The 18,491-nt window shown below is 51.4% G+C and overlaps 1 protein-coding gene across 1 annotated transcript in view; it reads left to right on the forward strand.

The window, feature by feature from the left end:
* The window catches only part of CCNJL (cyclin J like), a 61,882-nt gene that overhangs the window by 31,025 nt on the left and 12,366 nt on the right, over window positions 1-18,491 (forward strand). The window contains exon 2 of the mRNA XM_062189683.1: window positions 3,977-4,190. Within this exon, the coding sequence (XP_062045667.1) occupies window positions 3,977-4,190 (214 nt within the window). The remainder of the gene's footprint in view (window positions 1-3,976; window positions 4,191-18,491) is intronic.

Below are 18,491 nucleotides of genomic sequence, written 5' to 3' on the forward strand. Positions count from 1 at the left end.
GAGAAGGAGAGACAGGGAGACAGATATCTTCCATCTGCTGGTTCCCTTCCCAAATAGCTGCGATGATCAGATCTGGGCCGATCTGAAGCCAGGAGCCAGGAGGTTCTTACAGATTTTCACATGGGTGCAGAGGCCCAAGTACCTGGCCCTCTTCCACTCCTTTCCCAGGCACATCGTTAGGCAGCTGGATTGAAAGTGGAGCAGCTGGGACTTGAACTGGTGCCCATATGGGATGCCAGTGCTGCAGGTGGCAGCTTTACCTGCTGTGCCACAGCGCCAGCCCCATGTGTTTTAGTTTTTATAATGTCTTTATAGAGATGTTTTAATTCACCTCCATTAAACTCACCTTTTGAAAGTGTGCTGTTCACTCTGGCCTCAGAATCAGCCCTTAAGGCATTCTGATCTGGCTAAAAAGCCCATGAGAGTATTTCAGGCATGGAAAGCCAAGACACTCTGGCAAAAAAATAAAATAAAATAAAATAAAATATCTCTGTAAGTGAGATCCCAGCAGAAAGAACGGGCCATCAAAGAAGGAGTTATCTTTCTCTGAAAGGAGGAGAGAACTTCCACTTTGACAATGACCTTGTCTAAATAAGATCGGAGTTGGCGAACTCAAGAGGCTTCCATAGCCTTGGCAACTCATGACAAGAGCCTCGGGTGGTTACTGACTCCATAAATAAGAGTGTCAATTGTTAAATCAACAACAGCAGTCACTGTGCACTTACTCCCCATGTAGGATCTCTGTCCTTAATGTGTTGTACTATATGAATTAACAGTATAACTAGTACTCAAACAGTATTTTATACTTTGTGTTTCTGTGTGGGTGCAAACTGTTGAAATCTTTACTTACTATATACTAAATTGATCTTCTGTATATAAAGATAATTGAAAATGAATTTTGATGTGAATGGGATGGGAGAGGGAGTGGGAGATGGGATGGTTGTGGGTGAGAGGGTGGTTATGTGGGGAAAAATCCACTATAATCCAGAAGTTGTACTTTGGAAATTTATATTTATTAAATAAAAGTTAAAAAGCATTAAAAAAAAAAAAAAAAAGAAAGCGTGGTGTTCACCTGTTAGTGTATTCAAAAAGAGTCGTACACCATCACCACTATCTGATTTCAGAACAGTTTCGTCCCTGCAGAAAGAAACCCCAGAGGTGGGCCTTGTGGCTCACCAGGCTGAGCTGCTGCCTGGGATGCCTGCGTCCCATCTCAGAGTGCCTGGACTTGAGTCCTGCCTCGGCGTCCGATTCAGCTTCCTGCTCATGTGAATCCAGGGAGGCAGTGGTGCTGGCTCAAGTATTGGGGTCCCTGCCTCCCACATAAGATACCTGGATGGAGTTATGGGTTCCTGGCTACAGCCTGGCCCAGCCTGAGCTGCTGCGGGTGGGCATTTTGGAAGTGAACCAGTGGATGGAAGATACTCTCTCTTCTCTATTGGCCTTTCAAATAAATAAACAAACATTTAAAACATAAGAAATCCTAAACCCATTAGCAATTACATTGTAGTCACTCCTACCCCTCACTCCCAGCCGGCACAAATGGACCTTCTACTTGTATCCATTTGCATTTTCTGGATATTTCATATATATGGAATTGTATAATGCAGGGCCTTTTGGCGTAGTGTGTTCAGGCATTTCCTTACGCAGTGTGTCTGATGCTCCGTCGGATGTTGTTTGCACTGCGTTTGTTTATGCATTCATCAGCCAGCTGACATCTGATTTGTTTTCTCCTGGGGCCATTGTGAGCCCTGCTGCGGTGAATATTCACGCGCAAGTTTGTGCAGCCCTATGTTTTCCTTTCTATACCGAGGGTTGGAATTACTGGCTCACGTGGTAACCTCATTCTGAGGAACTGCTGAGCTGTCTCCCACAGTGGCTGCACCGTTTTAGTTTCCTACCAGTAGTATGTGAGGGTTCTAGTTTGTCTGCGTCCTCACCAATGCTTGTTTCTATGCCATTGAGTGCTTGATTGACTGTATTTATTTATCTTAATTTGAAACACAAACACAGAAAGATTCACTCCCCTAAATGTCTACAACATCTGGGCCTGGGCCAGGCTAAAGCCAGAGCCCAGAACTCAGACCAGGTCTCCCACATGTGTGGCAGAAACTCACCTCCTTGAGCCCTCAACTGCTGTCTTCCAGGAAGCGCATTAGCCGGAAGCTGGAATTGGAAGTAGAGCCCTTACTTGAACCTAAGGACTCCGTTATGAGAAGCCATTGTCCCAAGCAGTGGTTTAACGGCTGCACCAAACACCAGCGCTTATTTACTTATTTTTTTAAATGATGGCCATACTAATGGGTGTGAGGTAACATCACCTTGGTTTTGATCTGCATTTCCCTGATGATGTTGAGCATCCTTTCCAAGCCATTTTTCACACCCTTACCCATTTTTCAGTGTGGGTGTTTGTCTTTTCACTGTTGAATTTTAAGTGTTATTTATGTGTTCTGTTACAGTGTCTTATCAACATCTAGTTTGCAAATACTTCTTCCCTTTCTCTTTTCATCTCTGTCTTCTGAAGCATCAAGGCTTTTAATTGTGCAAATCCCATTTACGTGGTGTCTTCTTTGGTTGCTTCAGCTTTTGGTGCCATTTCTAAGGAACCACAGCCTAATCTAAGACCATAAAGATTTACTCCTGTCTTCCTCTACAGATGTCATAGTTTTCAGTCTCACACTGAGGTCTGTGTCTACCTTATCCTCAATTCCGTCCCTCGTGCCTAGAATAGTGGCGAGAATGTAGATGAATTAATGAATCTCCTGAGTGAGCGAGTGAACAGATCAGTCTCCTTCGAGTCCTTGTCCACTGCTACTTAAGTAACGTCCTGGGCTAAGCAAGAGGTGTCCGAGAAAGGAAGGGCTCCAGTTTGTTTTAATCTCATTCTTTCTGCCAGCTTCTCTCCTGTTTTCCTTCTGTTCTGCTTCTCTTCAGCTGCCCATGGTCCCAGGACATTTCCTCCACAAAGAGGGTCTCTTGGGCCGGCACTGTGGCTCACTAGGCTAATCCTCCACCTGTGGCGCCGGCACCACGGGTTCTAGTCCCGGTTGGGGCACCGGATTCTGTCCCGGTTGCCCCTCTTCCAGGCCAGCTCTCTGCTCTGGCCCGGGAAGGCAGTGGAGGATGGCCGAAGTGCTTGGGCCCTGCACCCGCATGGGAGACCAGGAGGAAGCAGCTGGCTCCTGGCTTCTGATCGGCACAGCGCACCAGCTGTAGCGGCCATTTGAAGGGTGAACCAATGGAAAAGGAAGGCCTTTCTCTCTGTCTCTCTCTCACTCTCTAACTCTGCCTGTCAAAAAAGAAAAAGAAAAGAAAAGAAAAAAGAGTCTCATGTAGGTGGGTTATATGGTAAAGCCTTTTCTGTCATAAAAAAGTGTGTGTATGAAGAGGAATGAAGGCAGAAATGTCAACAATTAGTAACTCAAGGGGAAGAACATTTGGGAGTTTCTTGCGCTTTGACTTCCATAGCATTTTTAGGTTGATTTTTGTTTTCCTTCCAAAAACTGCCTCCCATTCCTAGACACAGAGGGAATGAGCCGTGGGACCCGGGAGGGTTACTGTGTGCTGGGCGTTTTGCCTACATTTTTTTCATTTACTCCTCAGCTACTGAGGAGGAAGCGAAGGAGAAGGCAGGTGAGCAGGGTTACACCATGTGGCTGAGTGTGGAACCGCGGTTGGGTTGTGGGTCTGATGTTCCTTCTATTGTGGCCCCATGCATCTCCCACAGCAGCCCATTCTCCAGGAATGAGTGGCTTCCTCTGCCAGTGTGGAGGCCCCCGATCTGTTCTGAGCCTATGCTTATGGAGAGCAGGTAAGAGATGGCCCAGGAGTGTCAGGAATGGAGGAGCTACCTTGCTGACACTGGAAGAACTGATATGGATATGGAGGGAACTGCTGGTCTTGCGGTGCTCATTTCCCAGGGCATCCACGGCTCTAGGGAGGCAGCCCTGAGCCCTGTGTCCCACTTGTCCTGCAGGAAATGAAGCTGCCTGCCTTCCGAGCCCACTCCCCGCTCCTGAAGAGCCGCCGGTTCTTTGTGGACATCCTGACCCTGCTGAGCAGCCACTGCCAGCTCTGTCCTGCAGCCCGGCACCTGGCTGTCTACCTGCTGGACCACTTCATGGACCGCTACAACATCGCCACCTCCAAGCAGCTGTACACCGTGGCCATCTCCTGCCTCCTGCTGGCAAGTAAGTAGAAGCCTGCTTCCTCTGCTCTCTGCTGTTTCTGCGGTCGTTTTAGGTCTCTCAGGAGTCCTGCGCAGCTTCTGTGTTCATCCCATGCTGAGTGTGAACTCGATGAGTGATCATCAACATTTTTTACCATCTGTCATGTACCAGGATAAGAGATGCGGATTTTAACTGCTTGACCTTCATGAATCCACACAGCACCCCCCAGGAAGCATTTCTCCTCATGCTGCATTTGACTGAGGCCCAGAGAGGTTAAGCTGGGTTGCCCAGCTAATATGTGGCAGGCACCATTTGAGCCCAGAACTGCATGATGACAGAACCTGTGCTCTTACCCCTGTGTCTCTTGCTTCTTGGTGCAGGGACTCTGAACGTGCTAGGAGGGGGACCTTTACATCCTCTGTGGTTAGAGCTGTTTGGAAATGCACTTGATGTGGACCTAAGCGGGACTCATTCTGTAGTCACTGGGCCTAGGGTGCATGTTGCAGTGAGGCCTCACTGGAATAGCATAGGTGTAACCTGCCTGCTTTCGGTGGAAATCACCTGTTAAAGTGATGCTGCTCATGTGAGCTTCAAACGTGGTTCTGCTATGCCATACTGTTGCTTAAACCCATCCCATGGTTTACCAGCAGTCTTAGGTAAAAGATCATCCCTTGGGGCCAGAATTGTGGCATTGCAGGTAAAGCTACCTCCTGCAATACTAGCATCCCAAAGGGACACCGCTTTGTTTCCCAGTTGCTCCACTCGCGATCCAGCCCCCTGCTAATGCACCTGGGAAAGCAATGGAGGATGACCTAAGGGTTTGGGCCGCTGCATACTGGAGACTTGGATGAAGCCCCTGCCTCCTAGCTTTGGCCTGCGTCAGCCCTAGCTGTTGCAGCCATCTGGGGAGTGAACCAGCAGATGGAAGATATTCTCTCTCTCTCTCTCTAACTCTTTCAAATAAATAAATCTTTAAAAAAAAAAAGTCAAAGGCAAGGCTAGGTAAATTACAGCACTCTTTGCTTTAAAAAAAAAAAAAAAAAAAGGCCGGCGCCGTGGCTCAACAGGCTAATCCTCCGCCTTGCGGCGCCAGCACACCGGGTTCTAGTCCCGGTCGGGGCACCGATCCTGTCCCGGTTGCCCCTCTTCCAGGCCAGCTCTCTGCTGTGGCCAGGGAGTGCAGTGGAGGATGACCCAAGTGTTTGGGCTCTGCACCCCATGGGAGACCAGGATAAGCACCTGGCTCCTGCCATCGGAACAGCGCGGTGCGCCGGCCGCAGCGCGCTACTGCGGCGGCCATTGGAGGGTGAACCAACGGCAAAAGGAAGACCTTTCTCTCTGTCTCTCTCACTGTCCACTCTGCCTGTCAAAAATAAAAAAAAAAAAAAAGACTATCCCTTAAGGTCCTGCCTCTCTGACCTCTGTCTTCTTCACTCCCTGACTTCTGCCACCCTGGCCAAGCCCCCTCCTGTTACAGATACACGGACTGTTCCCTTCCCCTGCCCATCTGGTCCAGGTTAAACATCACTCAGACCGTGCATCCCCGTGAAAACTCTGGGCAGGTGCAGTGTCCCTGATATGCAGCCCTCCAGCATCCTTGCAGTCACATCTACTGCTTGCACAAGACAGTGCATTTCAGGAGTGAAAGCAGCTTGGCACACAATGAGCCCTCAAGAAAACATGTGGAATAAATGAAATGAAGGGAGCTAACGGCTCCTGCAGCATCGGGACTGCACACTTTTCCAGGTTACCTTAAACACAGCTGTTTGGGATACCCCCGACACTGTGCTCAGAGTGCAATTAGGACATTCTTAGACATCTAGTAGTTTATCCTCAAAATTCAATAAGGTGGTCCATTCCTCTCCCCATATGTCATTGTTCTAGGTCCCTGTACACCCGTTCTCAATCCTCGGGTCTCCCTGGCACTGCGGGAAGATGGCACTCACTTTGTTGGATGGCATTGTCTGCCCTTGGCACATGGCCATAATACCCCCCCATCCCAAACATGGACATCCAGCTTGCGATGCACAGTTTTAGACTTTGCAAAATACCATGTGGTTTTCCACCCTGACACCTTGCACCTACTGTGAATAGTCCCTTTGGCAGGGGCAGGTGTTTAGGGTAGTGGTTAAGACATCCATGTCCCATGGGGCCAGTGCTGTGGCGTAATGGGTAAAGCCACTGCCTGTGGTGCCGGCATACCATATGGGCGCCGGTTCAAGTCCCAGCTGCTCCACTTCCAATCCAGCTCACTGCTATGGCCTGGGAAAGCAGTGGAAGATGGCCCAAGTCCTTGTGCCCCTGCACCCTCGTAAGAGACCCAGAAGAAGCTCCTGGCTCCTGGCTTCGGATACGCTCAGCTCTAGCCATTGCGGCCAAATGGGGAGTGAACAAGTGGATGGAAGACTCTCTCACTCTCTCTCTGCCTCTCCTTCTCTCTCTCTGTAACTGTGACTTTCAAGTAAAAATAAATAAATCTTTAAAAAAAAAAAAAAAAGACATCCATGTCCCACATCAGAGTACCTGGGTTCAATTCCCTGAAGCCAGCTCCTGCTAATTCAAACCCTGGGGGGTGATAGTGATGGCTCCTGCCATCCACATATTACGATCCCAGCTCCTGGCTTCTCCTGGCTTACCCATTACAGGCATTTGGGGAGTGAACCAGTGGGTGGGAAAACTCTCTCTCCCTTTCCATCTCTGTCTCTCTCCCTCTCCCACCCCCACCCCTATCAAATAAGTAAAAAAAAAAAAAAAATTTTAAATAATCCCTTTGACTTAGGTTTCTAGTCCCATAATTTGTGATTCTTATCCACCTTGGGCCAGGTGAATTTCCCGTGTTCTACACAGAATCCAGTTTTGCTGGGAGTCCAGCCTGTTTGCTACCTCAAGATCTCAAATCAATGTGTAGCTCTCTGATTTCAGCTTGGGAAGAAATGCAGGGTTTGCAAGACCCCCCTAATGGCGAAGGCAGGATGGGCATCGCGTTTCAGGCAGCGCGGGAGAAATCTGCACCGTGGCCTCTGGCCTGCTGCTGTCTGTGATCTATGGGCTGCATCGAAGCCTGCTGGGAGCAGGGAGCTTAGATTTCCACGGGGCCATGGAAACCCTTCCCGCACGTCTGCCTGTCTGCAGAGTGGGGCTGTGAGGCGCACACTGGAGACTCCTTTGTGCTGCTGTCGCCGTGGTGGAGGGGAGAGGGCCTTTCAGACAGAGGCAGGCACCCCTCCCGCATGTTGGAGGGCAGCAGCCAGCCCCAGGCAGCAAGAATGGATGTTTCAGGACACCTGCCATGTGCGGCGCAGGCTGGAGGAAAGAAGAGTTTCCATGACAGCCTGAGGTCCTGTTCACCCCATCCTGGCTGCCCAGGCCCACTCTCAACCACCAGGAGGTCACCTGGCCTAAGTTGTCTGGTACCAGATTATTCTGAGAGGAAGAAGAGCTAGGGTTCTTGCCCCCACCTCTTGGTTTCCAAGTTTCTAAAGCTGTTTCCAGATAATGGCCTCTGCTTAGATGGGACCTTCTCGCCTGCGTGCAGTCCCCTCTGCTCCCATTAGTCGGCCCATGTCTGCAGGCCTGCGGAAGGAGGTGGGGTGAGAGCTTATAGGTTGTTCCACAGTGGACCTGCTGAAGCTGCCCTTTTGGTTCTGAGATGGAGTTAACTGTGTCTCCTCCTTTAACACAGGAGAGCGACTTAATGTCAATATGGTATGGGGCAGGTGGTAAGCCTTGCAGTTGAGACTGTAAGATGCCCACATCCCATATCGAATTACCTGAGTTCAATGCCTGGATCTGGCTCTGACTCCAGCCTCCTGCTGATACACACCTGCGAGGTCATGGTGATAGCCCTAGTGTTTGGGCTTCTGTTGTTGACATGGGAAACCTGGGTGGAATTCCGGGCTCATAGTTTTTTGGCATTGGCCCAGCCCTGGCAGTTGTGGGCATTTGGGCAGTGAAACAACAGATGGAAGTTATCTCTCTCTTTCAAATAAACAAGTGAGGAGCTGGCCCTGTGGCATAGTGGGTAAAGCCACTGCCTGCAGCTAGATTGGAAGTGGAGCAGCCAGGACTCAAACTGGCACCCATATGGGATGCTGGTTCTGGGGCTGGTGCTGTGGCTCAGCAGGTTAACGCCCTGACCTGAAACGCCAGCATCCCATATGCGTGCAGGTTCGAGACCCGGCAGCTCGACTTCTGATCCAGCTCTCTGCTATGGCTTGGGAAAGCAGTAGAAGATGGTCCAAGTCCTTGGGCCCCTGCACCCATGTGAGAGACCTCGAAGAAACTCCTGGCTTTGGATCAGCGCAGTTCCAGCCATTGAGGCCAATTGGGGAATGAACCAGCGGATGGAAGACTCTCTCTCTCTCTCTCTCTCTCTCTCTCTCTCTCTCTCTGCCTCTCCTCTCTCTGTGTAACTCTGACTTTCAAATAAATAAATAGAGCTGCTGTTGACAGCTCATGGCAGTCACTGCGTTGCCACTTGCTGGCCCCTTCCTCCGTGTCCCTACCGAGCCGCACACTAGCCTATGTGGTCATGCTGTCAGCTGCCCTTTCATAGGTTCAGAGGGGCTGGATAACTCCCAAGGTCACATGGCTTGGGGTTTTGCTTTTTTTTTTTTTGTCTTTACATTGAAGTAAAATTCATCTAAAAACCTGAAATTCACCATGTTAGCCATTTTAAAGAATACAATTCAATGGCATTTAGAACATCCACACTGTTGTACACCTGTCACTGTCTGTAGTTTCAGAAAATTTTCATTTCCCACCCACAGCCCTGGCCACAGCTAACCTGCTTTCTGTCTGATGTGTTTGCCTTTTCTGGCTTTTTCATCTAAAAGGCACCCTATGGGGCTGGCGTTGTGGTGCCTGGGATTAAGCTGTCGTTTGAGACGCCTGTTGTTAGAGTGTTGGTTTGAATCTTAGCAGCTGCTCCACTTCCAACCCAGGTTCTTGTGAATGCACCTGGGAGGCAGCAGTGATGACTCAAGTACTTGGGTTCCTGCCAGCCATGTGGGCATCCTGGATGGAGTTCAAGACTCCTGGGTTCGGCCTGGCCCAGCCCCTAGCTGTTGTGAACATTTGGAGAGAAAATCAGTGGATGAAAGACCTCTCTCCATATCTCTCTCTCTCTCTCTCTATCACTCTACCTTTCAAGTAGATGAAATAAGCAAATAAACACTAAAAACCTGAAGGGGATCGTATGATACATGGCCACTTGTGTGTGGAAACTGTCATTTTACATGATGTTTTTCAGGCTCACCCATGTTGTAGCGTGTATCCACGCATTGCTCCCTTTATGGCTGAATGATACTCCCTTGCAAATACCCCAGTTTATCCAGTCATTTAGTGATGGCTGTTCAGTTTGGTTTCACTTTTTAGCTATTGTGAATAGTGCTGCTAGGAATATTCTGGAACCTGTTTTCAGCTCTTTGGAGTGTAGCTATTGGAGTTGAATTGTGGATCACACGGAAATTCTGTGTTGAAGGTTATCAGAAACTGGAGTCTTGCTGTTGGCTGGTGGTTGCTGCTCTGTGGAAACTGGATTGTTGAGTCCATGCCCTGGGCATGGGTCAGCGGAGGAAGCAGGAAGTACAGGAGAGGAGGCCAGAGAGGCAGGAGGAGTGTCCTTTTTGTAATGGCCTTGAATGTAAGACCTTACTGTTATGACATGAAAAGGATGAGTGATGTTACTATTTAAAAAAAAAAAAAAAAAAAAAAAAGATCAGAAGTACCTAGTGTGTAAATGAGTCCTCCCCCCCACCCCCACCCCAGACCCACAACCTGGCACATATCCTTCAAAACCCACAGGTACTCACGTGTTCTAATAATTGGGAAAATAAAACCATTTTCATTTACGGTGGGGAGAATGAACCATGGATTACGCCAGATAAACTCTCTGGTGAACAACGTTGCTGGATTAGCCCTCATCTCCCTGTCCCATTCTTCCCCCCCTCCCTGTCTAACCCTACACCCATCATACTTTTTGCTTTGCCAGCTTCTGTTTTCTTTCCTTGTCCATTCTGCACCCTCACCCTCCCTAGAGAAACCAAGTGTCTCACTGGGAGCTTTATTCCTCTGGACTGGGAGTCCCCTCCTGTCCCTGGCTGGCTGTTTCAGGCCTGGGAGAACCAGTGGAAGGTGGGGGCGGCGGAGCTGTTTCTCCCTTGGGGTTTAGTGCTGGCGTCTGGTTTATGGAGGGGAGATCAAGTCCTACACTGACCTTTAGCTTAGCACCCATCCTCCCCCTGGGGAGAGAGGAGTGTTGAGCCAGAAGGTCTTGTGGCCTCTGTTCCAGGCCAGGACTCCCCTGTGGACCCTGGATGAACCTGCTGTGCTCTGTGGAGCTTACCTGGAGGAGAGGTAGCCCATCTCCAAGCTAGAGACTTACACACTTAGAAATGGTATACTCACTTGAAAGGTGGGCTCCAAAGAATAAAATAAAATGTTTCCCATCCCAGTCTTCATAGGCAATTTCTGGGAACGATTTCTTTTTCTTTTTTTTTTTTTTTTTTTTTTTGATTTTTTGACAGGCAGAGTGGACAGTGAGAGAGAGAGAAAAAAAAAGTCTTCCTTTTCCGTTGGTTCACCCTCCAATGGCCACTGCGGCTAGCGTGCTGTGGCCGGCGCACCGCGATGATCCGAAGCCAGGAGCCAGGTGCTTCTCCTGGTCTCCCATGCGGGTGCAGGGCCCAAACACTTGGGCCATCCTCCACTGCACTCCCAGGCCACAGCAGAGAGCTGGACTGGAAGAGGAGCAACCAGGACAGAATCCGGCGCCCCAACCAGGACTAGAACCCGGTGTGCTGGCACCTCAGGCGAAGGATTAGCCTATTGAGCCGCAGCGCCAGCCGGGAACGATTTCTTATGTCTTCTTGCAGAATTGACCTAGTATAATTTTTAGAGGTACTGTGTGCATATCCAGAGGTATAGTGGGTCTTCATTCTGTCCTTGTGAATCTGTATACTTGCAGGAGCTTTTCTGTAAACCCCAAATCAACAGTGGCGCTTCTATGGTCATTTGTGGGTCTATGCAGGGCAGTGGTAAAGGTGACTTACCCTACATGTATCCCCAGCTGAGACAGAGCTGGGCCCTTTATGCCTTCTCCCTTTCTCTATTTTTTTAAAGACTTGTTTAATTGAAAGAGAGAAAGGAGGAGAGGGAGAGGGAGTGGTGGGCTGGGCCAAGCCGAAGCCAGGAACCAGAAGCTTCATCCAGGTCTCCCGTGTAGGTGGCAGTGCCCCAAACGCTTGGGCCATCCTCCGCTGCTTTCCTGCCTTTGGCAGGGAGCTGGGTCAGAAGTGGAGCAGTCGGGACATGAACTGGCTCCCTTACAGTTTGATACCTGCTGTGCCGCAGCACCAGCCCTGGGCTCCGCCTCCTCGTTTCAGCTCTCAGCAGACTGTAATCACGTGGACTTTTTGTGTTCTAGGCCCTGCCAAGCTTTCCTTGTTTGTGTGATTCGTGTTGCTGATTTTGCTGATTAAAGTGGCCCCCAAGCCTAGAGCTGCAGTACTGCCTCACGGGCCTAACCCCTAGCCGGCTGCGATGTGTCGTAGAAGAAATCCACATGGGACAGGCTTCACGCCAGCGTGACTTCCAGTGCTTCTGCCGGGAGTTACTGAGTTGGCAGCACAGTATAGCAAATACACAAAGCAGGGTTGCCTGTTGATCACGTGACCAAATGTGATCAGAGACTTGCAGGAACTTAACCCCGTATCCTCCCGTAGAGACAGGGGTTCAGTACTCACAGATTCCGTGTCCAGGGTGGCCTCTGTGACTAGCAGAAATGGACTGCGTGTAGTTACATATGTGCGCTCCTACGAACGGATAGGGAGTGTCCGTCCCCATCAGCCTGTACTCGTTTTTAAAAATTATATTTAATTTCAAGCCGGCGCCGTGGCTCACTAGGCTAATCCTCCGCTTTGCGGCGCCAGCACACCAGGTTCTAGTCCCGGTCGGGGCACCGATCCTGTCCCGGTTGCCCCTCTTCCAGGCCAGTTCTCTGCTGTGGCCAGGGAGTGCAGTGGAGGATGACCCAAGTGCTTGGGCCCTGCACCCCATGGGAGACCAGGAGAAGCACCTGGCTCCTGCCATCGGATCGGCGCAGTGCGCCGGCCGCAGCGCGCCTACCACGGCGGCCATTGGAGGGTGAACCAACGGCCAAGGAAGACCTTTCTCTCTGTCTCTCTCACTGTCCACTCTGCCTGTCAAAAAAAAAATATATATATATATATATATATTTCATTTCATTTATTTCAAAGGGTGACAGAGAGAGAGATAGACATAAATAATCCAAAAAAAATAATTTTTTTCGGGGCCAGTGTTGAGGTGCAGCAGGTTAACCTCCCACCTGCAAAACCGTCGTCCCATATCAGAGTACTGGTTCAAGTCCTGACTGCTCTGCTTCCAATCCAGCTCCCTGCAAATGCACCTGGGAAAGCAGCAAAAGATGGCCCAAGTGCTTGGGTTCCTGCCACCTGCACAGGAGACCAGGATCAAGTTCCTGGTTCCTGGCTTCATTGCAGCCATTTGGAGAGTGAATCAGCTGATGGAAGAGTTCTCTCTGTGTGTCTTTCTCTCTCTCACTCTGCCTTTCAAATAAATAAAATAAATCTTAAAAAAAAAAAAAAAAGGCATCTCTCTGCATTCCTGGCCTCTCACCAGGTGGCGTTCACGGTGTGCCCCTGGTCAGCACATTGGCATTGCTCATCTGTGCTCTGCTGTCAGACCAGGGATGTTTCTTAGACCCATTGCCTTTAGAGCTCTTTAAGCCACAAATCAATAGCCTCATGTCTTGGGGCAAATACCAATAAAAGCTGTCGCCTGCCCGGTGCCTCTCAAGGCCTCAGGAGAGTCTGGGAGGGGCCGTCCTTCCCCCAATAAACCACCCTTTCCTCCTCTAAGCCCCTCACCCCTGCTCTGATTAATGGGCAGCTGTTACTGCGGAAAAGCAGGGGGCGGGGTGAGGTGACCCCACTGGTGCTGTTGCCGAAGGTTTCAGAAACCTGAAAGCAGCCTTAATCCCGCCCTGGCTAACGAAGATGAACCCATGAGCTTCTTCCTGCCAAAGCTGGGGGGATCTGGGATGCCTCCGGGGCTGTAATTGTAGGCAGCGGCTACAAAGGGAGTTCCGAGTGTGTTTTCCAGGTGGTCTTTTCCAGGGGTGTAGTTCAGACAAAGTGTGAGATTTATTGAGACTCAACCCCAAACCTGCAAGGAAGCCCGGCAGGCCCCACGCGGGGGGTGATTTACTAGATCCTTGGTGGTCATGCAAGAGTGGCCAGGAGGAACACCCCATTTCCTCCTGCCGCAGGGAGCGTTGAAACCGCTTCAGCATTCCAGGAATCGGGGCTGGTTGTAGGGTTGACGTGTGCACTTCATGTGATGGTCGCTGGGGTCTTTACCCCTCCCCCCCGAAAGCTGCTCCAGCGGAGATGTGACTGGTGACGTGGGGCAGGGGGAGGGAGGAGAGGGAAGTGGCCAGACAGCACAGGACAGACTGGAAGGGGTGGTCTGTCCCGTGAGAGGCATGCTGAGCAATGCCAGGCACGGGACATGAATGTCACAGCCCCGGGAGCCGGGGACAGGGTGATTTTCCATTTCCTGTTCCTGTCCCAGCAGACGGGCAGGCCTAAGAGCCATTTCAGGGGAGGGATTTTGTGTGCACTGCCTGTCAGACAGCTGGCGGGGCCGGAAGCTCTCAAATTGTATGATCTGCTGTAGCAAGTCTAGCGTCCGGAACTGTTTGTTCAAGGCCTGGGCCTCTGGGCTCTAAGTGTTTGGATTTTTCTAGAGATTGGGGGGTGGGGGTAGGGCTGGATCTAAGCTGCATGAGTGGTTTGAACTGACTGCACACATTCTGAAAACAGTTACTTGACCTCCGCTGGGCTGTAGACACTGTCAGCCCAGAGATTCAGGGGCTTTGTCTATGGTCCCTGTTGCCGATGGTGATGCCTTCCACCTTGAGGAGCTTGCCATGCACCAGGCCTGTGCTGGTCGATGGGAGACAATAGAGTAAAACAGACTAGGCCCCCACCTCACTCTGCTCTATAACCCAGAGGCGTCCCCTGAGGTAGCAGCGTGCAAACCTGGAGAGACCAGCTGGTCTCCTGGCATGTGCTGCATCGAGCCAGCCTAGAAAGTCCAAGTGTCCTCGCTGTTGGGAGAAGAGCCAAGCTCACACAGCAAGCAGGAAAGGAGCAGGACACTGACACTGGGCACTCCTCTGCTCTCCTCCTCTCTGAGGCTCGGCTGCTGCGAGCAAGGCTTGGGTTTTTGTCTTCTTCTTACTTAGGTTCTCCCTGAGTCCCATCTGTCTTGTTTGTCCTGTAGCCTTCATGCATCCTGTTGGCACCAGGATTGCCACACGCCTGTTCCCTCTGTGAACTGCTGAGGTGCGGGAGGTGTTCCGGAACCCTCGACCAGGACACCCCTCATGCAGCTCACGTGGTGGAGCTGCCCCTCGGCCCTGGGGAATGACGCTTGTCACAGCAGACCACACCGTGCTGGGCACCCGTCATCTGCCTACAGTGTCTGTTTCTGTTAAGTTTGAGACCAGTCTTAGCCCCTAGGAAAGTACGCCAGCCTGTTAGGTTGCAGGGTGGAGAGGTTAGAGATTGTTTTTTGTGTCTGGTGTGCTTGTCTGGGTTTTCCAGAGTGACTTCAAGGTGTATGTGTTGCGTTTTGCCATCTCCTGGATCCTGATTTTAATTGCAAGCATTTCGGTGTCTAGACAGGAAAAGTCTCTTTGTCACTGACACAGTGAGGTTTCTGGGACTCTCCTAGGAAAATCTGACGCCTCCTGACTTGTGAACTCTTGTAAAGCAGATTCATGCCGAGAATCTCGTGGACTGGAGCAGACCCACATTCTGGAACCTTCTCTGGTGGTCTCTCTGACAGTTCTGGCTTCCAGTTCTCATCAGCAGTGTCTTGCCTTCTGAGGAGTGTAGACTGTTTCTCTTCAGTAGGAACGAGATATTAATTCTTTGTAGGAAATTAGAAGATATCAAAAATATAAAGAGTAAAATAAAAATCGCTTGTAATCTTGCTACATTTTTTCCTATTAACAGAATTTGGGGAGTCACTGTTACTCTGTTATTAACAGTGTTAACATGGAGCAGCTAATGTTTATTAATTTTCATTGTTTTTTGAAAGGCAGAGACAGATCTTTTCATCTTCTGGTTTGCTCCCCAAATGTCTGCAAGAGCCAGGGTTGGGCCAGGCAGGAACAAGGAGCCCCCGGCTCAGTCTGGCTCTCCCAAGTGAGTGGCAGGACCCCAAAAAGTATTTGATCTACCACCTGTTGCCTCGCAGGGTGTGCATCAGCAGGAAGCTGGAGTCAGAGGCAGAGCTGGGACCCAAACCCAGGCGCTTGATATGAGGATGTTAGTTTCCCAAACAGCATCTTAACTGCTGCACCCAGTGCCCGCCCTAATGTTGATGTGTATTTGCCAGGCAGTGTTCTGAGGTTTTTTGCACGTGTTTTCTCTTTCAGCCCTTAAAACAAGGCTATGGGGCAGGCAGATAACTGAGGAGGAAACCAGGGGCCAGTAAGGTAGCCAGCTTGCCTGAAAGCATACAGGAAGGAAGGGATGGGAACGCAGGTACTGGACTCAGAGGAGCCACTGTAGAGTGGCGGCTGTGTCACTTCCTTCCTTGGCCATACCAGGAAGACTGGGGCCAGCGAGTGGAGGATTGCGGAGGGCCTCCTGGGTACTCTGTGCTCTGAGCGGCAGAGCCGTAATTGACCTGGAGGAAAACACCGACCCACAGGACGGGGCCCTGCATCTGGAAGTGGCTCCCCCTCGTCCAGTTCTTTGGCCCTGCTGCTCTGTTCTTCCTGAAGGCTGTAGAGCCGACCTGAGGCAGACACTGCAGGACTAGGAGTGAGCATGCTGCAGGGGAGTCACCCAGCACCTTCGTGATGGGAGAGGGCTCTGTCCCACCCCCGCCCCCGCAATGCCCAGCGGCCCCTGTCCCACAGGCCCTGCTTTCGCGACACCTGGTGACATTTGGGTCGGTTGGAAAGCGAGCGCCAAGGAGCCAGGGATCCGCAGAGGCGCCGTGTGCAGTCATTGCACCAGTTTCCCCTCCCGCGACAGGGAAGTCCTCGCCACAGGAGAGGAAGCCTGCGGTGACCCAGCTGGCCGAGTGCCACCTCTGGCCCGGGAGGCATGTTCACAGTTTCCTCCCGAGGAAAGCAGCCACCCACACAACCTAGTCTCCGTATCCAAAATTAGACGCAGGAACTCATTCAGCCTGTGCAAATGTGCTTGCCTTCAGTCCCCCTCCCTCGCTTCATTCATCCGTTACTTACCCACGCCTGCTCAGGGCCAGGGACTGGAGATATGGCTGAAAGCAGAACAGCTTGCTTGCCGGAGAGGAAGGAGGGAGGAGGGGCCTTGTGCTCGGTTTCCTGGGGGAGGATGGGAGTCTAGCCATGCGGGCTCCCCGGGCCTGCCTAGTGGACCTGGGGTGCCTGGGGTGACTGGTGCTGGGGGCTTGTTTCCCCAGGACACTTCCCAACCTCTGGGTGCACCTGCAGCTGGTCCTGAGAGCAGAGAGGGTGGGGGATGCTGCTCACTCCCCACTGCCTCTGGCCTTCCCAGCCTTGTCCCTTGCTTTGTCTCCCTATCAGATCCCTTCCGGATGCCCAGCCGTCACCATACCTGTGGCTGTGATTGCAAGGTTGGTCTGAAATTAAGCACAGGTTTGTAAAGATGCTGTTGTGAGCACACTGAGCCGTCAGCTGTCATCCTCATTTCTGCTCATGTGAGTCCCCTGTCACAGATAAGGAAGCACAGGCCACCCAGCCAGGAAGGGGCCGAGCCTCAGCAGCACCTGGGCTGGATCCTCAGAGTGTGGGCTCTGCCCCACCAGCTGCCTGGTAGTACGGTTCACACAGCCTTTCTCGGGGCTGCTGTCCTTGATGTAGCTTCCCATTCCACATCAAAGAGCTCAAAACCTGTCCCTTCTTCAGGGAAGAGCAGGAGGGCCACCTTTATGAGAGAATGCATCCTGTTAGAGATTCACTTCTTGCACAGACATTCCATCACTGGAAGAAAGAACTAAGTCCTATTGAGGACGCAGATTTGAATGGAAAAGGCCTGGAGTTAAAATGCTAAATGGCATAAGCTGAGGGGAGGTTGAAGACCCGAGCGCGTGTGGAGGACAGGGTGTGGGTTAGGTGGGAGAGGCTGCAGTAGCTTGCCTGCCACCCGCACCCACGGGAATTCCTGCACCCACTTGTGGAGGCTGGGGGAGTGCAGGGGGCTTTCGGGCCTTTGGGGCCTTTTGTTCATTTATTTAAAGAAAAGCAACTATGTATTGAGTGTGAACTTTATGCCAGATGCTGTGCCAGCTGAATGCAATCTCTAGCGTCTATGTGGCAGATGTGGCCTCCGACTCACAGACATCCAGCCTTCTAAGTTTGTCCCTTCCCAGCTGGGTGACTGGGGCCACTCACGTAGGCCTCCGGAGCTGCTGTTTGCACGGAACACCCTCAGCTTCTCCAGGGTTCTTGCCAGAATTAACGGAGGGGGCACCACTAAGGGCAGAGCAGCACAGCCCTCCTCCCCCACAGTAAATGAGGTGTGGTCCTGGCTAACAGCGGCCGTGATGCTAGTGTGTGTCAGGTCCAGGGAGCAGCGGGGAGGACCGGATGTCATTGGTGCTGTCTGCACTCCTGGAGCTCGCACCCTGGTGTGTGGGTCCTCTGCCTCCAGCTGCCCACCTGGGAGACCTGGGAACATCCCGCCCCAGGGAGCAGCCTTGAACCCAACACATGCCCCTCTGCCTACACACACACACACACACAGCTGAGAGCCTGAAAATCACCATTGGAAGGATTGGAGTTCAAGGTCACTGTCCTGGGGAAGGGAATCAGGTAGGAGGTGAGGGAAAATTTTGTTGTGCTCACCTCCACCCCTATTTTTTTAAAAAAAGATTTATTTTATTTATTTGAAAGAGTTACACAGAGAGAAGAGAGGCAGAGAGAGAGAGAGAGAGGTCTTCCATCTGCTGGTTCACTCCCCAATTGGCCGCAATGGCCGGAGCTGCGCCGATCCGAAGCCAGGAGCTTCTTCCGGGTCTCCCACATGGGTGCAGGGGCCCAAGCACCTGGGCCATCTTCGACTGCTTTCCCAGGCCATAACAGAGAGCTGTGATCGGAAGTGGAGCAGCCGGGACTTGAACCGGCATCCATATTGGATGCAGCACTGAAGGCGGCAGCTTTACTTGCTATGCCACAGCGCTGGCCCCAACCTCCACCCCTCTTTCAAAGAAAGTGTCTTGTGGCATTAGCTCCTACCCTAGCAGCTTCTCTGT

This window comes from Lepus europaeus, chromosome 4, assembly GCF_033115175.1.
Source record: "Lepus europaeus isolate LE1 chromosome 4, mLepTim1.pri, whole genome shotgun sequence".
In the NCBI taxonomy this organism is placed as follows: domain Eukaryota; kingdom Metazoa; phylum Chordata; class Mammalia; order Lagomorpha; family Leporidae; genus Lepus; species Lepus europaeus.